At 46.4% G+C, this 19526-nt stretch overlaps 1 protein-coding gene across 4 annotated transcripts in view; it reads right to left on the reverse strand.

Moving 5' to 3' along the window:
• Positions 1-4137: 4137 nt before the first annotated feature.
• LTBP3 (latent transforming growth factor beta binding protein 3) overlaps positions 4138-19526 on the reverse strand; it is a 45737-nt gene continuing 30348 nt past the window's right edge. Inside the window, exons 16-27 of one of the 4 annotated variants that reach the window (XM_087943680.1) lie at positions 18771-18893; positions 17099-17221; positions 15443-15562; positions 13743-13871; positions 13486-13647; positions 12444-12527; positions 11277-11405; positions 10355-10492; positions 9056-9217; positions 8086-8163; positions 6326-6457; positions 4138-5125 (exon numbers count right to left, since the gene is read on the reverse strand). In XM_087943680.1, coding sequence (XP_087799806.1) covers positions 4980-5125; positions 6326-6457; positions 8086-8163; positions 9056-9217; positions 10355-10492; positions 11277-11405; positions 12444-12527; positions 13486-13647; positions 13743-13871; positions 15443-15562; positions 17099-17221; positions 18771-18893 — 1526 coding nt within the window. In that variant the 3' untranslated portion in view covers positions 4138-4979. Of the gene's footprint in view, positions 5184-6325; positions 6458-8085; positions 8164-9055; positions 9218-10354; positions 10493-11276; positions 11406-12443; positions 12528-13485; positions 13648-13742; positions 13872-15442; positions 15563-17098; positions 17222-18770; positions 18894-19526 lie in introns of all 4 variants that reach the window. The other 3 variants (XM_087943681.1, XM_087943682.1, XM_087943683.1) reach the window with 3 other exon arrangements.

A 19526-nucleotide genomic window follows, 5' to 3' on the forward strand; every position in this document is an offset into this window, starting at 1 on the left:
AGCTTGCTCTTCCTGAGACCATCATCTGTGAACTATCCTTAAATATCACAATTCGATTCTTACTATGTTACAGAGCACCTGATTATGACATCGAACATGTAAACAAGCTAAATACATTACTAACATGGACTGCATCCTGCCCATACCCTTTTATCTTTCTTGGTGATTTCAATCTACCTCATATTGACTGGACCCTAAATGATTGTACAACTGAAATCATACACACAACCTTCTACAATGCTACTACAAATCTGGGACTGGAACAACTAGTAACCAACAACACTAGACTAAACAACTGCCTCGATCTCATCTTCTGCAATAGTTTGAATTTAATTTACGGAATACAAACTAAAGAACCCTTTTCCAGTAGCGACCACAATATGATTGACTTTTGTCTCAACATACGTCCACACAAAAATCACCACAATGATGTAATTCCCAATTGTAACTTCAAAAAGGCAACTATGATCTTATACACAACGATCTCTCATCCCTTGATTGGCAATCTCTATTCACTGGATGCAATACTGTTGAAGACCATTACAACATATTTTTACTTGAAGTCAAAAGAGTCATCAAACTATATGTACTAACAACAACTCCCAAAACAAAACAAAAAGCAGATTACCCATATCAATAAGGAAACTTCAATCCAAAAAGAGATCACTCTGGCGGAAAAACAAATCTGGTCACGTTGCCAATTTCAAAAACCGATACAAAAATTTATGCCACCAGATAAAGACCGAATGCACCAATTATCACATTAAACAAGAGGAAAACCTTCTAAGCACCAATTCCACCGTGCTTTTTACAATTTTGTAAACAACAAACTAAAAGACTCAAGGTCCATCCCTCCCTTGATAGGACCTGATGGTAAAGACTGCAACGACGACACCATTAAAGCCAACATCTTTAACACATTCTTCGGCTCAGTATTTGTAAACAGCAATGGATCATGCCCAGTATTTCCTAGCCGTACCACAGATAACAACAATGATCTAATACATATCGATTTCACAGAAGACAATGTTGAAAAAGCACTACGCAACCTAAAACCATCTCTATCTATTGGACCGGATGGAATATGTGCCTACTTCTTAAGAAAGCTATCCACTGCCATAGCCAAACCTCTAAGCATAATCTTTGAAAAATCTTTCAGAACCAGCTCCTTGCCTAACCTATGGTCACAAGCCACAGTCATCCCCATCTTCAAAAAGGGAGACCCAAGCCTAGTTGAAAATTACAGGCCAATCTCCTTATGCTGCATCACCTGTAAAATCATGGAATCAATTATTAACCAATCCATCATCCTTCACTTAGAGACAAATAACCTACTCTCCAATAAACAATTTGGTTTCAGAAAAAAACTATCCTGTAATCTGCAACTCTTACACTGCAAAAACATATGGACGACATAACTCGACCAAGGCAAAGCAATAGACGCAATCTACATAGACTTCTGTAAAGCCTTTGATTCAGTGGTACACGACAAACTACTACTAAAAATAAAATCCTATGGTATCTCTGGACAACTGAATAACTGGATAGAAGCATTCCTGTCAAACAGACAACAAATGGTCAAAATCGAGCGTCCTATCAAATCCAGTACCTGTCAATAGTGGTGTCCCCCAAGGCAGTGTTCTAGGACCAACTCTCTTCATACTCTACATAAACGACCTCTGTGATCATATTAAGAGCAATTGCGTTCTCTTCGCTGATGATGTAAAGCTGTTCAATACCACAGACAATACTGCTACCCTACAAAAAGACCTCGACTATGTATCAGAATGGTCAAACAAATGGCAACTTCAAATCTCAACAAATAAATGCTCTGTCTTACATATTGGCAAAAAAAATCAGAAAATAAAATACAAGCTGAATAGTCAAGATCTTGTTGATGACTCAAGCTCTGTAAAGGACCTTGGAATACTCACCTCTAATGATCTAAGTGCTAGAGCCCACTGCAACTACATAGCCAAAAAGGCATTAAGAGTTGTTAACCTAATCCTACGTAGCTTTTTCTCTGGTAATATCACACTACTAACCAGAGCATACAAAACATTTGCTAGACCAATACTCGAATACAGTTCATCAGTCTGGAACCCACACTACGTATCTGATATTAGCACAATTGAGAAAGTCCAGAAATATTTCACAAGAAGAGTTCTCCACTCCTCTACTCGCTGTAGAATACCTTATGCCACCAGACTTGAAATTCTAGAACTTGAAAACCTTGAATTACGCCGTCTTCGGTCTGACTTAAGCATGGTATATAAAATCATACATTGCAATGTCCTACCTGTCAATGAATACTTCAGCTTCAACCATAACAACACAAGAGCACACAATAGATACAAACTCAAAGTAAACAGCACCAAACTTGATTGCAGGAAATACGACTTCAGCAATAGAGTGGTCAATGTCTGGAATACTCTACCCGACTCTGTAGTTTCTTCCCCAAACCCCAAAACTTTAAAACTGTCTACTCTTGACCTCACCTTTTAAGAGGTCTGTAGGGGCTCCTATTGACCTCACCCCTTTCCTGTCCTATTGTTTCTCCTATTCTTTTATTTTCTTATATGTACCCATTTCATGTATTCACAACTATGTATACATTTATACTTATTATCTTGTAAACAATTGGCAAATCAAATAAATAAATAAAGAAAGAAAGAAAGAAAGAAACAATAGGACAGGGACGGTAGGCACGTTGGTGCGCTTATGCACGCCCCCTACAGGCCTCTTAGGAAAGGGGTGAGGTCAATAGTAGACAGTCTAAGGTTAAAGTTTTTGGGGTTTGGGGAAGAAACTACAGAGTCGGGTAGAGTATTCCAGACATTGACCACTCTATTGCTGAAGTTGTATTTCCTGCAATCAAGTTTGGTGCAGTTAACTTTGAGTTTGTATCTATTGTTTGCTCTTGTGTTGTTATGGTTGAAGCTGAAGTATTCATTGACAGGTAGGACATTGCAATGTATGATTTTATATACCATGCTTAAATCAGACCGAAGACGGGTAATTCAAGGTTTTCTAGTTCTAGAATTTCAAGTCTGGTGGCATAAGGTATTCTACAACGAGTAGAAGAGTGGAGAACTTCTACGTTTAGTGCCATGCTTTTTAAAATAACTACATTTTCCTCCCCCAGAAGCATACATTTCCCTCTTCCTAGTTCTAATCCTAAATTTAATTCAAATTCTTAAGAGGAGGATGCAACTGAGATAAGAGGGAGAATTTTACTCTTTTGACCTCAGGATTCTAGAGCAAAATACCCAGATTTACCCGCCTTCTAACAACCACATCCCTTGCATGCTTGTACTTTTAATAATTCATATCTCTTGATTTATGCAAGCGGCTGGACCCATGATTATGTCAAATAGGGTGTTGCTGTGGAATGTAGTGCTTTAACAACTGTAGTGATTTGCTTAAGAACTGTGATACAAAGGTTGTAAAATGGGAGAAAACTCACTTTACAGCTGCTGTAACCAGCAATGAAAATTTGGAGCCGAGTTGTGGTTGTAAGTCTTTTTCTTTGTGTGTAGAAGAAAGTTTTGACTATAAAAAACTTGTATTTATGTGATATACTGAGTGATGTAGTGCTATGATCCTAGTTGTATCATCATCCTCTTTTAACGATGCCATAAACCCTTGCGGAGTGGAGTCTGCACAACTGAATGGAGCTCTATGTTTACTGGCTGGATGCCCTTCCTGTCACCAATGCGGAGTTTTGTTCGGCAGATATATTCTCATTGTGCCGAGAAATATTTGCCTCTCCCTAGGATCGAACTCACAGACTCCTGAGGGTGAGGGGAAAGCGCCACCTCTAGGCCACCTGCACCACTCATGATTCTACTGTAGTTGTAGTATTTTGTGCAAATTCATAAAATTGGATGAACTGAGCAAACCATGGGGATGTGTGATAGGAACCCACAAAGCTCAGTTGTCCACAAAGGACCATAACTTTTTTAAAAAAATATCAGCATTCCCATAGAATCACAGAGATGTGGGATTGATGGTTAAAAATATAAATATTTGGGTAGGGATAAACGTGCTTTTTGCCTGAAAATGTTAAAATGCCCCACTGTGTCAGGATTCCGGCAGTTACCCACACTTAAATCCTGAGTCTCAAGCCAAACTTCCAAAACTTCAAAAGGATTTATTGGGAGTTAAACTGTCCGGCACATCATTCATTGTCACCCTTGACCCTGGTTTCCCCACCACCCCCTGGGTGTATCGTAATTCATACTCTCCAATGGGACACATCCATAGCCCAGAGTCATCAGTCATGCTCTCCAGTTAGAATTTTGCACGGCAGAAACTTCGGTCACCTAGTTACTATCTCTGAAAACATTTATGGAATGCAGTTTCGGTTTCCAAGTAGCTGCACTGCTGCCCCGTTCCTTTCTGTTGGCAACTCGAAAAAGACCATAGAACTATTTTATGAGTTGACACCATGTTGTAATCAAACCTTTCCTTTCTCCTGCCGCCGAGAGCAAATCAGACACCGTCAAATCTGTATGGCAATTTCCTTTTTTTTTTTTTAATACTTTGAAGTCTCCGTTTTTTATTTTCCTTCCACCAATGTCTATTATGTACAAAAGAATTTATTTTTTAAATTTCTGAATCCTATAGAAACAAGTGCAAACTGTTTGTTTTTTTTAAAAAAAAAACACACACAAAACCCTAACAAATCCAGCGGGTTAAAAAGGAACAGAAACGGAAATAGGTATAAAATTCTATAGCAAAAAAAATCAATGCCCCACATAGTAGCTGGTACAACTTTCTTTCTTTTTTTAAAAGGTTCATATAATAAAGTGAGAACTGCCTTGGGGAATTTAGACCCCCCAAAAGGCTGCTCCAAAAGGCCAAGGTCCAGTTTTTCTGATGGTGGACAGCGAGAAGCACCCCACGACCGGGGAGGGCACTCAAGGATGGTCACACGTGTCCCCACCATCTTTCCACGCCGTGGTCGGCACGCCACGCTATCGTTGAGGAACGCAGATTCCGTGTGGCCAGGACCGCGAGTAGCCGGACTTGCAGGTACAGAAGTAGGAACCACTGGTGTTGACGCAACGCTCGGTTTTGCACAGACGTCCTCGTTGGTTGAGCTCCTGGCACTCGTCAATATCTATAAAGGAAAGGAAGAGGTCACAGGATGGACGAAGGAGGCTTCTTCCGTTTTCGGCCTTGGGGAGAAAAAGAAACAATATCCTGCTCACGGGTACTCAACTTACGACCGTTTTGTTTAGTGACCGTTACGGTGGCCCTGGGGGAGGGGGGAAAGGGGACTTAGGACCGTTTTTCACACTTACAACCATTGCAGCGTCCAGGATGGCGCAGTGGTTAGAGTGCAGTACCGCAGGCAACTTCTGATGACTGCCGGCTGCACCTGTAGTTTGGCAGTTCGAATCTCACCAGGCTCCAGATTGACTTAGCTTTCCAAGGTGGGTCAAACGAGGACCCAGATTGTTGGGGGCCATAGGCTGGCTCTGTAAACCGCTTAGAGGGCTGGAAAGCACTGGGAAGCGGTATATAAGTCTAAGTGCTATTGCTATTTTCCTTCCTTCTTTCCTTCCAGTTAGAATGCAGAATTGCAAGCAAACTCTGTCCACAGTCAGGAGTTTGATCCTGATCGGCTCGAGGTTGACTCAGCCTTCTGTCCTTCCTAGGTCGGTAAAATGAGGACCCAGATTGTTGAGGGCCAGAGGCTGAGTCTAACAAACTGCTCAGAGAGGGCTGTGAAGCACTGCGAAGAAGTATCTAAGTCAGAGTGCTATTACTATTTTCCTTCCTTCCTTCCTTCCTTCCTTCCTTCCTTCCTTCCTTCCTTCCTTCCTTCCTTCCTTCCTTCCTTCCTTCCTTCCCTCCCTCCCTCCTTCCTTCCCTCCCTCCCTCCTTCCCTCCCTCCCTTCTTCCTTCCTTCCTTCCTTCCTTCCTTCCTTCCTTCCTTCCTTCCTTCCATCTATCCATCCATCCATCCATCCATCCATCCATCCATCCATCTTCTTAACTGCACTGATTCACTTAACAATGGTGGCAAGAATGATGGTAAAATGAGGCAAGAATCACTTAACGACTGTCTCACTTAGCAATGGGAATTCTGGGCTGAATTGTGATTGTAAGTTGATGCATCCGTGACCAGGGTGCCACAAAGGGTGGAGCCTGCTTGCTGGCATCCTAAGATAGACTGCACTGCTATCCAGAGGCTCCACCTAATCCTGAGAGCATGAAATTAAACGCTCGCTTGCCACATCCTCGCAAGGGTTCACCTGGCCGAGAATCTCAGGGTGGCCCAGGAGCGGGGGAGCCCTCCACCCAGCCCTCTTACCCAGGCAGCGGGTGCGAGTGCTGTCCAACTGGAAGCCGGTGGGACATTCGCACACAGAACCCTGCTGGGTGCGGATGCAGCGTCCGTTCAGGCAGCGGCATTCGTCCGAATCCTCTTCGGAACTGTCGGCCTCTGTAGCCAAAAGGAAACAGATGTTCAGATCAGAAAGGCCCAAACATCTGGAAAAGGCAGGGAATCGCCTGCTGTGTGCTCCCAGCGTGCAGCCAGATGTTTCCTGCATCCAGAGGCAGAACCACCGTTCAGTTCAGCCAGGAAAAAAGGGAAAAAAAACATTGGCAAACGTAGAAAACAGGTATAGGTTAGTCCTCCACTAACGACCTCTCACTTAGTGACTGGTCGAAGTTATGATGGGCCTCCCGAAAGCTACTTAGGATTTGGTTCTGGAGTTAGGATGGCTTCACACGCACACGCCCACAATCCCATGGCCACAATTCAGGTGCTTGGCAAATGGCTCGCCTTTATGGCCAGTGGGGGCATCCTGAGGTCATGTGAGCTCAGTTTATGATGCTTTTTGCTAGTTTTGAACAAAAGAGGGGAGGACATGGACGGGAGGGAGGGTGAGGAAAGAAAGGCGCGAGAGATGGATGGATGGATGGATGAATGAATGGAAGGAACGAAGGAAGAAAGAAAAGGAAGGGGAGTTTGAAGGAAAGAAGGTGGGGAAGAAGTATTGAGGGAGGGAGGGATGAGAGGGAGGAAGAAAAGAAGGAATGAAGGAATAAGAGATCAAAGGAGGGAAGGGAGGGAGAGTGAGAGGATAAAAAAGAAGGGAGAGGAAGGGAGGGAGGGAGAAAGGATGAAAAAGGGAGAGAGTGGGAGGAGGACTGAAAGATGGATGGAAGGAAGGAAGGAAGGAAGGAAGGAAGGAAGGAAGGGAGTTTGAAGAAATGGAGGGAGGGGAGGGAGGATTGAGAGATGGATGGATGGGAGGGAGGGACGGAGGGAGGTGAGGGGGAGGAAGGAAGGATTTAGAAATCGAAGGAAGAAAGAGAAAGGACTGAAGGATGGCGGGAAGGAGGGGAGGGAGGGAGGATGAAAAAGAAGGGAGAGGGAGGGAGGGAGGGAGGACTGGAAGACAGATGGAAGGAAGGGAAGTTTGAAGGAAGGGGGAGGAAAGATTGAGAGATGGATGGATGGAAGGAAGGAAGGGAGAGACAGAGGGAGGGAGGGAGGGAGGGAGGGAGGTGAGAGGGAGAGAGGAAGGAAGGAAGGATTAAGAGATCGAAGGAAGGAAGAGAGGAAGGTGGGAGAAAGGATTAAGGGATGGGTGGGAGGAGGGAGGGAGGAAGGAAGGAAAAGAAGGGAGGAGGGAGGAAGAGAAGAGGGTGGGTAGGCAGACAGACAACCTTACGTGACTAATCATACCCATAATCCCCACCTTCCTCTTCCTTTCTCTGGAGTGCTTTGGGTCCCTCATCTGCACCACAGCCCTGGGGGTCCCAGCCTGGCAGAACATCAGGAGAGCCGCTTTGCTCAGGCTAAAGGCCCCTGCAGAGCCCTCCTAGAGGACCAAATCCCTTGAGCTCTGAGTGGTGCTCTTTCCCCGACACCTCCCAGACACTGGACAGAACGGGGCAAAAACCCTGGAAGGAAAACCCAGCCAGCATCACGATTGGCAAGGGGCTCTTCAGCGTTTTGCCCAATCGAGCCTCTTGGGCCTACTGACGTCCTGTGTCAGGGAGTTCCACAGTCAATGGTGTTATCCAGGCAGGTGGGCTTCGCTCCCCACTTGGGCTCACCTTTATGCACCTCTCCGAACGGGGTATTGAAGTCCCAGAAGGAATTGCTTTCGCTCGGACCAGATTGGCAGTTGGAGCCTGGGGAGAGAGAGAAATGGCCATCATCCTGTCCCCGGGCATTTGTCTTCCGGAGGTGGGCAGAGGCCATGAGCTGGCACAGAAGCGGAAGAGCCATTTTGCGAGAGCGCCCACAAGATGTATTATATTTGTATCCCAATTATTTGCATAAATAATTCAGGGTGCGGAATATATTTGTAATTCCTTCTTCCTTTTATTTTCCCCACAACAACTCGGGGAGGTAGGTTGGGCTGAGAGACTCCCAAGTCACCCAATCGGCTTTCATGGCTACAGCAGGACTAGAACTCATCATCTCCTGGTGATTGGCCCAAAGTCACCCACCTGGCTTTCATGCCTAAGGTGGGACTAGAACTCATCGCCTCCTGGTGATTGGGCCAAAGTCACCCAGCTGGCTTTCCTGCCTAAGGCGGGACTAGAACTCATCGCCTCCTGGTGATTGGGCCAAAGTCACCCACCTGGCTTTCCTGCCTAAGGCGGGACTAGAACTCATCGTCTCCTGGTGATTGGGCCAAAGTCACCCAGCTGGCTTTCATAGCTAAGGCAGGACTAGAACTCACCGTCTCCTGGTTTCTAGCCTGGTGCCTTAACCACTAAAGCAAACTGGCTCAAGCGGTCTCAAACAAGCCCTCAGGCACAAAGAAGGATGCTGCAGTTTGAGCTTTCCTGCAAATGCACCTTCCCTAATTGTGCAAGAAAGGTACGGGACCTCTGCACATGCTCTAAAAATCTTCAGCTCCCAAATGTAAATGCTCATTTTGGAAAAGATTTGGCTAGAATTTCGACCTTCCTAATCAGCCCACCTTGGGAGGATTTCCCACGCTGTCGTTGAAATACAGAGCCGGTGCCAAAAGGAAAGGTGAGATGCCGGTCTTCCCAGAACGCCCCCGGTTACCTGGGCTGCGTGGTGGGCAGGCGTGGCACTGGTAACCCCACCCTTTGCCATGGCGGCAGCAACACTCCTCGTACGTCAACTGTTGGCCACCGAACGGCGATGAACACATCCCGTCCTCGCCCCGGAGTTGCCAGCAGACGTCCCGTCGATCGGTCACTTTGTCTGCAGCCGGGGGTGGGAGGGCGGGGAGGGGAAGAGAAGAGAAACGGGGGCGATGGGATAGAAATCCAACAGGGTGAGATCTGGGGACCGTGGCTTTGGTTTTAAGCAACCCAACTTTTGGAAAAAGAGAAAGGGAAAGAAGAGAGAAAGGAGGGAGGGAGGGAGGGAAGAGACTGGACTGCCATCTGTCAGAAATGGTGTAGGGTCTCCTGCTTGGGCGGGGGGTTGGACTAGATGACCTACAAAGTCCCTTCCAACTCTGTTAATCTGTTAAATCGGATGGATGGATGGATGGATGGATGGATGGATGGATGGAAGGAAGGAAGGAAGGAAGGAAGGAAGGAAGGAAGGAAGGAAGGAAGGGGAAGGAGGATAGATGGATGCATGAAAAAATGAAGGAAAAGAAAAGGAAGGAAGGAAGGAAGGAAGGAAGGAAGGAAGGAAGGAAGGAAGGAAAGAAAAAGAAAGAAAGAAAGAAAGAAAGAAAGAAAGAAAGAAAGAAAGAAAGAAAGAAAGAAAGAAAGAAAGAAAGAAAGAAAGAAAGAAAGAAAGAAAGAAAGAAAGAAAGAAAGAAAGAAAGAAAGAAAGAAAGAAAGAAAGAAAGAAAGAAAGAAAGAAGAAAGAAAGAGGAAGGAAGGAGGATGGAAGGGAGAAAGGAAGAGGAAGGAGAATAGATGGATGCATGAAAAAAATGAAGGAAAAGGAAGGAAGGAAGGAAGGAAGGAAGGAAGGAAGGAAAGAAAAAGGAAGGAAGGAGGATGGAAGGGAGAAAGGAAGAGGAAGGAGAATAGATGGATGCAGGGAAGAAATGAAGGAAGGAAGGAAAGAAAGAAAGAAAGAAAAGGAGAAGGAAAGAAGGAAGGAAGGGGAAGGAGAATAGAAGGATGCATGAAAGAAATGAAGGAAAAGAAGGAAGGAAGGAAGGAAGGAAGGAAGGAAGGAAGGAAGGAAGGAAGGAAGGAAGGAAGGAAGGAAGGAAGGAAGGAAGGAAGGAAGGAAGGAAGGAAAGTGACAGGAAAAAAAGGGAGGAAAAAATACCAAAATACTGAGTGGGGAACTCTGGGAATTGAAGTCCACTCATCTTAAAGTGTGCAAAGTTGAGAAATACTCCCTTAAAAACATTTAGCAAGCGCTCACCAATTTTGCTGGTTGGGATGCACTTTTTCTGGGCCGGATCGTACGTGGTGGAGGCTGGGCAGGCACAGTGGAAACTGCCCCGAGTGTTCTCGCAGCGTCCATTCACACAGTTGGACTCGTCCAAACACTCATCCACATCTAGGACAGAAGAGAGAGAGTAGGAACTCACAGCCAGGAGTCTCCAGAAAAGCCCGGGATCCCAAATGCTAATTCACAAAGCCTCAAATTAGAATTACAGCATCTTTCTCCTTTAGAATTACAGGTGATCCTCGACTTATAACCATTCAATTTAGTGCCCCTTCAGAGATACAACGGCACTGAAAAATGTGAATTATGGCCAGTTTTCATATTTAACAACCATTGCAACTTTCTCAGGCCACAGGAGGCTCACATGCGTTCCTCAGCATGCCTCTCCCTAGGTATCTACTAATCCCCCCCTCCCCCATTTCTGAATGGCTGGCAACTCGTAAAGCATTCCTATGCCTGTTTTTGAGTTGCCATAAACAAGGGAGAATCTGAAGGAGCATCACGGCAATTTAAAACCAGAGGTACATCCCACCCTTATCTACAAAGATTGTAGCTGGGCTACCGGATCTTCTGCCCATGAAAATCCTTCATTGGAGAATGTGATGGATGACACCCGGCCCGTGAAGGTGCTTCATTGGAGAATCTGATTTATGATACACCCAGGGGGGAGGGAAGAAACACAGTCACAGGTGACTGTAAATTATGTATGCCAGAGTTGGCTTCATTTGCTCCTAATAAATCTTTTGAATTTTTTTAAGCTCGATTCGAGTCTCATGATTTAATTAGGGCAATCGCCGGAACCCTGACAATGGCAAGTCAGCTCTGATGGCCTGACTCTTCCTCTGTTGCTACTCAGAGGTCAAAATTATTCCCCGTTCTGGGCTTCCCTTCCTACCGACACACTCCAAGAGGTTGGCATCGTAGTAGAAGCCTTGCTTGCAGTAACACTCGTAGCCCGGCTGGGTGTTTACACACTTCCCTTCCTTGCAGATCTCTTCGCCAAACAGGCTGCATTCGTCAATGTCTGGAGAGGAGAGGGAACAAGAAAGAGGAAGAGATAGAAAGCAGGGGAGGAAGAAAAGAAAGGAATGAAGAAGAAGTGAGATAGGAGCAGGAACAGGAAGAGGAGGACAGGAGGAGGAGGAGGAGGAGGAAAGGAAGAAGAGAAGGAAAGAGATGGTGGAAAAGGAGGAAAAAGACAAAGAGATGGAAAACAAGAGAAGAGGAGAAGACAGACAAGAGATAAAGAAGGAAGAGAAGGTGGAAGTGAAGAAGAGAAGAAAAAAGACAGAGGTTGAGAAGGAAGAAGAAGAGAGATGAAGAGATGGGAACCAAGAAGGTGAAGAAGGAGCAGGAAGAGGAGGAGGAGGAGGGAAAGGAGAAAAGAGGGAGGGAAGAAAACATATGAAGATGGAGAAGGAGGAAAAGGAGACAAATAAATGGAAAACAAGAAAAGAGAAGGAGAAGACATACGTGAAAGGAGATAAAGAAGGAGGAAGGGAAGAAGAGAAGAAAAAAGACAAGAGAGATGAAGAGATGGAAAACGAGAAAAGAGGAGGAGAAGGAAGAAGAGAAAGGGGATGGAGGAGGAAGAGGAGAAGGAAAGGAAGAGAAGAAAAAAGACGAAGAGAGATGAAGAGATGGAAAACGAGAAAAGAGGAGAAGGAAGAAGAGAAAGGAGGTGGAGGAGGAAGAGAAGAAGGAGAGGAAGAAGAGAAGAAAAAAGTGATGCCAGAGGTGAAAAAGGAAGAATGGAAGGAGAAGGAAGAGGAGTAGAAGGAGAAAGAGATGAAGGAGAAAGAGAAGGCCATTAAACAAAATGCCACGTTGCCAAAATGGCACAGGGGTCTTATGGCCAACCCCGAGATGTAACCATCCCCACATCCCGCTTTGACGGCCACGCCGAGAAGACCAGAAGCACCTCCAGACCCAGAGCTGCTCCCCTTTGTCCGGCTTCCCCGGAGGGGGGCGAGGAGACGCTGCCCCCCTCTGCTCCCACCAAGGCCGCCTCACAAGGCCTCCCTCCTCCGTACTTCAGGGCCGAGCGCCCCCCAAAATGCACCTCGATGCGTTGGGATGCCGTAGTTCAGGATGGTCTCATCCAGGATGAATCCTTTGCCATCTGGGCACAGAGTGTGGAATTCAACTGGTCCAGGGAAGGAAGAAGAGACAGGGGAAGGTCAAGTCACCATTCTGGAATAGTATAGGAACTCCTGCTTGAGCATGGGGCTGGACTAGAAGACCTCCAAGGTCCCTTCCAGCTCTATTCGGATTGATAGCCACTGTGCCACCACAGCTCTTGAGAAGTTACGGATGCTCGAACATTGGTGGTTTTTAAGAAGAGATTGGACAGCCATTTGTCTGAAATAGTATCAGGCTTCCTGCCTGATGAGAGGGTTGGACTAGAAGACCTTCAAAGGTCCCTTCCAACTGTTATTCTCTCATTCTGTTTCAAGCTGAGTTTGGAACAAGGATGACTTTCTTTTCTTTTTTTAATCTTCTCTCTCTATAAAAGCGAAAGGCCCCTCACGCATCATCACAACATCTCCGGAACCGTAAAGCCTACAAACTTGAAATTTGGCCCCTATGTTCCTCTTGGCTTCTAGGTGCTCACTAAGAAAGGATTCTTCCAGATGACCATCAGAGCATTAGCATTTCCTATATTACAATTATTATTATTATTAACGTGCTCTGATGCTAAGGAGTTCTACTCCCCCTCCCCACCTGAAAAGAAATCTCTTCCACATGCAAAACACAAGCAGAGGAGAGGAGTTTCAGTTTCGGTTTTACTTTCACAGCACCAAGCAGCTTTAGTACACAACAGTTGAGCTAAGCCACGCCCAGGCTCCTTGCTGTCTCCTTCTTGCTCACACAGCAAATATTGTTTGTTTCCAAACAGCCCTCAACTTTCTCACACACTAGCCAGATGAATACTGATGGATGCTAGTAGACAGAGGCAGAATTTTTATTTCCCTATTTTCCTCCCCAAAAACTAAGCCCAACCACATAGTTTCGTAGCGAAGCCCCGGTATCCAGCTAGTACAATAATACAAGGATAATTTTCAAATTTACTGAGAATCGGACCCAGGAGATGCCCAACTTACTCGAGTTGAGAACGGGACACGGGTAGATCTCGCAGTGATCTCCCCAGCCGGCCCCGAGGGAGCAGCAGCACTCCTGGCGAGACACGTTGGTGGCCAGCACACTGTCGCAAAACACGCTGTCATCGAAGTTCAGGTAACACTCCTTTTTATGGTGGGGCAGCTCTGCAGCGGGGAAAGGTTCAACTCCGTTGTCGGGAATTCACCTCCGGTGGTGTCCCCACCTCACCCACCCACCCCCTTCGCGCCCTCCGCTTTACCTTCGCAGCTCTGCCGGTCTTTGGCGAGCGTGAATCCTTCCTCGCACATGCACACGAAGGAGCCCTCGGTGTTCTCGCACACCCCGTGCGGCTGGCAGAGGTCAAGATCTCGGGCACACTCGTCGATGTCTGGGGAGGCATAGTGGGGTGTTTGGGGCAGGAAGAGAAAGGTGCTCGTACCTCGGATTCAGGGGTGGGCTTCCAAAATTTTAGCAAAGGGTCCTCTGCTTGGTTGCTGGGTGGGCGTGGCCATGGTGGGTGTGGCTTAGCCGGCCTCCTGCACCATGGTGGGAAGGGGGGGGGTGTTTTTGCCCTCCCCACGCTCTGGAGGCTTTCCTTGAGCCTCCGGGAAGGTGAATCCTGCTGGGATCCCGCCAGCTTTTGCAGACGGTTTTGCACCAGCTGATCCTGACACACAGAACGGATCATCCATGGGGAACAAGTGATCTCATGGTCCCATCGGGGCCTGTTGTGGTTCGCCGGCAGCCGGTGCAGACGGCAGCGGAATTGGACAGTTGGGTAGAACGGGGACCAGTCCGGGAGTCTGGGGAGGACTCGGACGAGGGTCCTGCCTCCGATGCAGAGATGGGGCCAGGACCATCTGGGAGTGGGGTGCTGACTCTGGAGCCTCCGGAGTCTGGCAGCGGTGAGGCCGAGGAACAAAGGGAGCCTGTTCCCAGTGCGCTTTTGCACAGAGCTGCTAGAAGGTAAGAGCAGCTGAGACAAAAGGGGCGACTCGGGAGTAAGGCTGGGAGGTGATGGCCCCTCCCATAAGGTATAAAGGACAGGCAAAGGTAGAGAAACCTTTGCAGGAAGCAAAGTCGTTCATTCTGTTCAGATTAATCCTTGAAGCTGTGTGGACTTTGTACTTCGGTTGATTTTTTATAATTCATTTGGCACTTCTGTTGTTGGCAGCACTTCAACAGGAAAGAAAGGTGGGTGCTTATCTCGAGCAACTGTTTGGGACTCATTACCAGCTGGGAATGAACTTAATTCCCAACACTGAAATAAAACAGGAATTGTTTTAACCGAGCATGTGCTTAATTACAGTCTCGGAAGCCTTGGTAATGAACAGGGTCCTGGTTTGGAGGAGGAAGAGGAGAAGTTGGACCCGAGACTGTCCGACAGGGATGGCAGGTGTTGTCTCCCTTGGCAATGTCTGGAGAGGCCAGGGACTGAGGACAAGTCTGTCCCAAGCCCCTCGGGCATCTGACCAGATGGAGAGCTGGCTGCCTTCACAGAGCGGGGTGTGTGTGTGATTGGCTTCTGACAGGCAGTGGGTGTGATGACCCGCAATCTCTCAAAATAACCCCAAACCCCAAACATACATTAAAGTCTGGTAATGCCTTCAACTTAACTTCACTGTTTTATTAGGCACAGTTTAAAGCAGGGGTGTCCAACCTTGGCAACTTGAAGACTTGTGGACTTCAACTCCCAGAATTCCTCAGCCAGCTTTGCTGGCTGAGGAATTCTGGGAGTTGAAGTCCACAAGTCTTCAAGTTGCCAAGGTTGGACACCCCTGCTCTAAAGGCCGGGCTTGTCTTGTCCACCTGGGTCCTAACAGGTGATCTGGGCACACCTGAATCACGGATCAGGTGCCCCTTCTACAAAAACATGGGGCTCCCTTGTGAGCCCCCAACTTGATGACGAGGGAGACGGGAGGCGAGCTCGCTCACGCGGACACACCCAGAGCCACAAACCTTGGCACTTTCGATTCCTCTCCAACTGGTATCCAGTCCGGCAAAGACACTGGTAGGAGCCCACCGTGTTCACGCACTCGCCCCCAATGCAGGCGGCGGGGAAGTCACATTCGTTCACGTCTGGAAGGGCAGAAAAGGCTCGGATAAAATAAAATAAAATAAAGACGATGCCCCCGTTTTTATCGGCAAAAAAGGGCAGGGATGGCGAGTTGCTCTGAAGTCGTGTTTTCTAGCCCAGAGGCTAGTGGGAATAATCTCAAATTGACAGGTGCAGTTATAAAGCTGGTCAGGATTGACCCTCAGGAAGTGGCAGAGAACTCTGCACATGCTTCTTGGCACTCTTATCTCTCATGCTACTTGTAAGAATGCTCAGTCATAGCCACAGCCCACAAATCAATCAATCTGTCCTCTATTCATTCATTCATTCATTCATTTTATTCATTCATTCATTCATTCTACTCTCTCATTCTATCTATCTATCTATCTGTCTATCTATCTATCTCTCTCTCATTGTCTATCTATCTATCTATCTATCTATCTATCTATCTATCTATCTATCTATCATAATAAATTTATATGCTGCCCAGTCATTGGAGTATATAAAATTAATACAATGGGATGGATTGGAATAGAATGGAATAATAATAAAACAGAATAATAATAGAATGGAATAGAAAGGAATGGAATGGAATAGAATAGAACAGAACAGAGGAATAAAGAATAGAATAGAATAGAATAGAATAGAATAGAATAGAATAGAATAGAATAGAATAGAATAGAATAGAATAGAATAGAATAGAATAGAATAGAATAGAATAGAATGGAATGGAATGGAATGGAATGGAATGGAATAGAATAGAATAGAATAGAATAGAATAGAATAGAATAGAATAGAATAGAATAGAATAGAATAGAATAGAGGAATGGAATGGAATGGAATGGAATAAATAGAATAGAATAGGACAGGATAGGACAGGACAGGACAGAACAGAATATTTAAATAGATTTGGTAGCTGAAATGTGGCTGAGATTGAGTATTTTAATCCTTGCTGCTCTCTGAGCTGGGTGATTTCCTTGCAGACATTTTATTACCCGATTAGCTATTGCCATCAGTGTGAGGGAGTGTGAGGCTTGCTGCCCATTGCAGTGACTTGACCTCCCAGTATTGGTCTGCGTTTGTTTGCGTTTCCTCATTGGCGTTGCCTTAATTAGAATTTCTTTGGTTCTTCCTGCCTATATTGAAACCTTCTGGATATGCCCACGTGCCCGTTCACACAGCCCTCCCTTTTCCCTAATCTCAGGAGAATAGACAATTTGCATCAGTGTTTCCCAGGTTTAGCAGCACTAAGTCGTGTGGACTTCAAGTCCCAGTATCCCCCAGCCGATCATGCACGCTGGCCAGGGAATTCTGGGAGTTGAAGTCCACACATCTTAATGTCGCTATACACTGGAGAAACACTGAACAGAATCTTGCATTCTATTTATCTTTTTCAATCGAAACGCTGGCCCAAATTTTATTCACACAACCGATGGCTTCAGAGGCTCGGAAAACGCAGACAGACAAGCCTTCTGCACATGCTCAAAAGTTCTCTTTCCCCCGCCACAAAGAACGCTTCCCAGGAGTTCGTTGCAAGACCCTTGCTTTCCCTCTCTCACCTTTGCAGCGTGGCCCGTCCTTCACTGCCTGGAAGCCCACCGGGCACTGGCACTTAAAGGACCCCAGCGTGTTCACACAAACTCCGTGGGCGCACAGCGAACCGTTCTGGCACTCGTTGACATCTGCGGGAAGAAAAGAAGAATGAATCCCATTCTGCTTCGTGGCCTTCCAGAAGCGGGGAAGGGGGGACTACTGCTCCCATAATCCTTTGCCCATCGTGGCTGGGGAGGAGTGGGAATTGGAGCCAACCAAGGAAGTCTTAAAGACACAGGAGAGAATTTGGGGGTTTGACTGTGTGAATCGGGGGCCATGTCCTCCCAACAGCCCTGCGAGGGAGGCCAGGATGCTGAGGCTGCCAGTTTAGTAATAGAATAGAATAGAATTCCTAGAATGGCCAAGTTTGATTGGACACACAAGGAATTTGTCTTGGTGCATATGCATACTAAATATTTATTTTTATTTTATTTATTTGATTTGCCAATTGTTATAAATTGTTATAAATAAAATAAACATAATAAACCCCAAACTCTAAGAGCGTGGATTGAAGATGGCCAACTGATGAGTAACTCAGGCAGGGTCCCCTTGAAGGGGCTTACTCAGGACTTCCCCTTTTTTAATTTAGTAACAGAAGGATCGGACATTTTTTTAGATTATATCAGGGGTCCCCAATCTTTGGGCCGCAGCCCACAAGTGGGCCGTGTGGGGTTTGCAACCAGGCTGCAGAAATGCCCAGCTACAAGCACACACACTGGCGGCAGACTCAAGACAGTGAGGAGGTTGGGTTGGGGAGGAACATGGGCCAGTTCTGGAGGCTGAGGAAGGCTCGGACGAGGGCTCTGCGTCAGAGGCAGAGATGGGGCCAGGGCCGTCCGACAGTTATCAGCTGCCTTCGGAGTTGGACATCAGTAAGGCAGAAGAACAGCTGGAGCCTGTTTCCCAATGTGCGCATGCACAGAGCTGCCAGGAGAAGGGAACAGTTAAGGAACAAGGGTCGACTCGGGAGTAAGGACACAGGTGGACAGTGAATGGCCTCTCTCATAAAGAGGAGCGAAAGGGGAGTGGGGTTTGCAGGAGACAATTAATTCCTTTAATGAAGGTGAAGATTTGTTCCTGACTCCTTGCCAAGTATTGTCTGCTACAGCCTGGCGTTTGGAAGCTATCAGCCTGGCAACTCTCCAAGCCTGATAAAGGTCTGTGATTGTAAATCACCTTTGAAAGATTGTTTTGCCAGGACTTTGCTGGATGTGAATGAGAGGAATTCACATTAGCCTAAATAAAAGTGTTTTTTGTCAGGACGAGGGGTCTGCTTCATGATTTTGGGAAGCCTGGGTCAGAACATACGCCCTCCCCTGTGCAAGCAGCAGACGCGCTCCATTTAAGTCAGTGCCAGGTATACATGCCCGCTGCTTGTGCAAATGGGAGCTGCATGCCTGCAGCCACTTGCACACAACCACCCCCCAAGCCCTAAGCCAGTCCAACAAGCCGAAAACATTGGGGAATTCTGGTTTACGGATTCCCCTTGGTTAAGGGTCCAGCGAGGTCTCCTGTGCTTCGAAGCTGCCGGTTTAGCCACGAGGCTTCCGTCGTTGGAAAAGCAGCCCTTTTGGAATTTTACTTTTCCCCCATAGACCGAGCGGAGTTTTTCTGCATGGGGCATGGAAAGGGATTTACCGACACAGCTGCGGAAATCAGCGGCCGGCACGAAGCCTTCCCCGCAGGAACAGCGGAAGGAGCCGGCCAGGTTCTCACACCAGCCGTGTTTGCAGGCCGTGTCCTCGGCGCACTCGTCCACGTCTGGGGGAGGGTGGAGGGGGAAGAAGAACAGGAGAATGAGCTCTTTTGATGCTTGGACCCTATAGAATCGTAGGGTTGGAAGGGACGTCGGAGGCCTCCCACAACAACCATAGAATCCAATTATTTTTTTCCACCATGAGGACTAGACACTTAGGAGTCTCCAACCTTGGCCACTTTAAGACTTGTGGATTCAACTCCCAGAATTCTGGGAGTTGAAGTCCACAAGTCTTAAAGTGGCCAAGGTTGGAGACCTGTCACTAGATTTAATTAGGGCATCGGTCGGAACCCTGACACTTAACTCTTTTTTTAAAAAAACAAGGACAATAAAGTTTTACAATATATTTCAGCCATGACGATTAGACTCTTTTTAAAACAACCAATAAAGTCTTTTTTTCTTTAATCATGAGGACTAGACTCTTTAAAACAACAACCAGAAAGTCTGACAATATTCTTTAGTCATGAGGACTAGAGTCTTTTTAAAAACAACCAGTGTTTGGCATTTTTAATCATGGGGACTAGATGATTAACTCTTTTCAAAAACAACCATAAATCTGATACTTGTTCTTGTCCTGAGGACCAGACACTTAACTCTTTTTTTAAAAAAACAACAACCATAAAATCTGGTGTTTATTT

Source organism: Notechis scutatus, chromosome 14 (assembly GCF_049901735.1).
Source record: "Notechis scutatus isolate UNSWTSFEM ecotype Mainland chromosome 14, rNotScu1.2, whole genome shotgun sequence".
NCBI classification, from domain to species: domain Eukaryota; kingdom Metazoa; phylum Chordata; class Lepidosauria; order Squamata; family Elapidae; genus Notechis; species Notechis scutatus.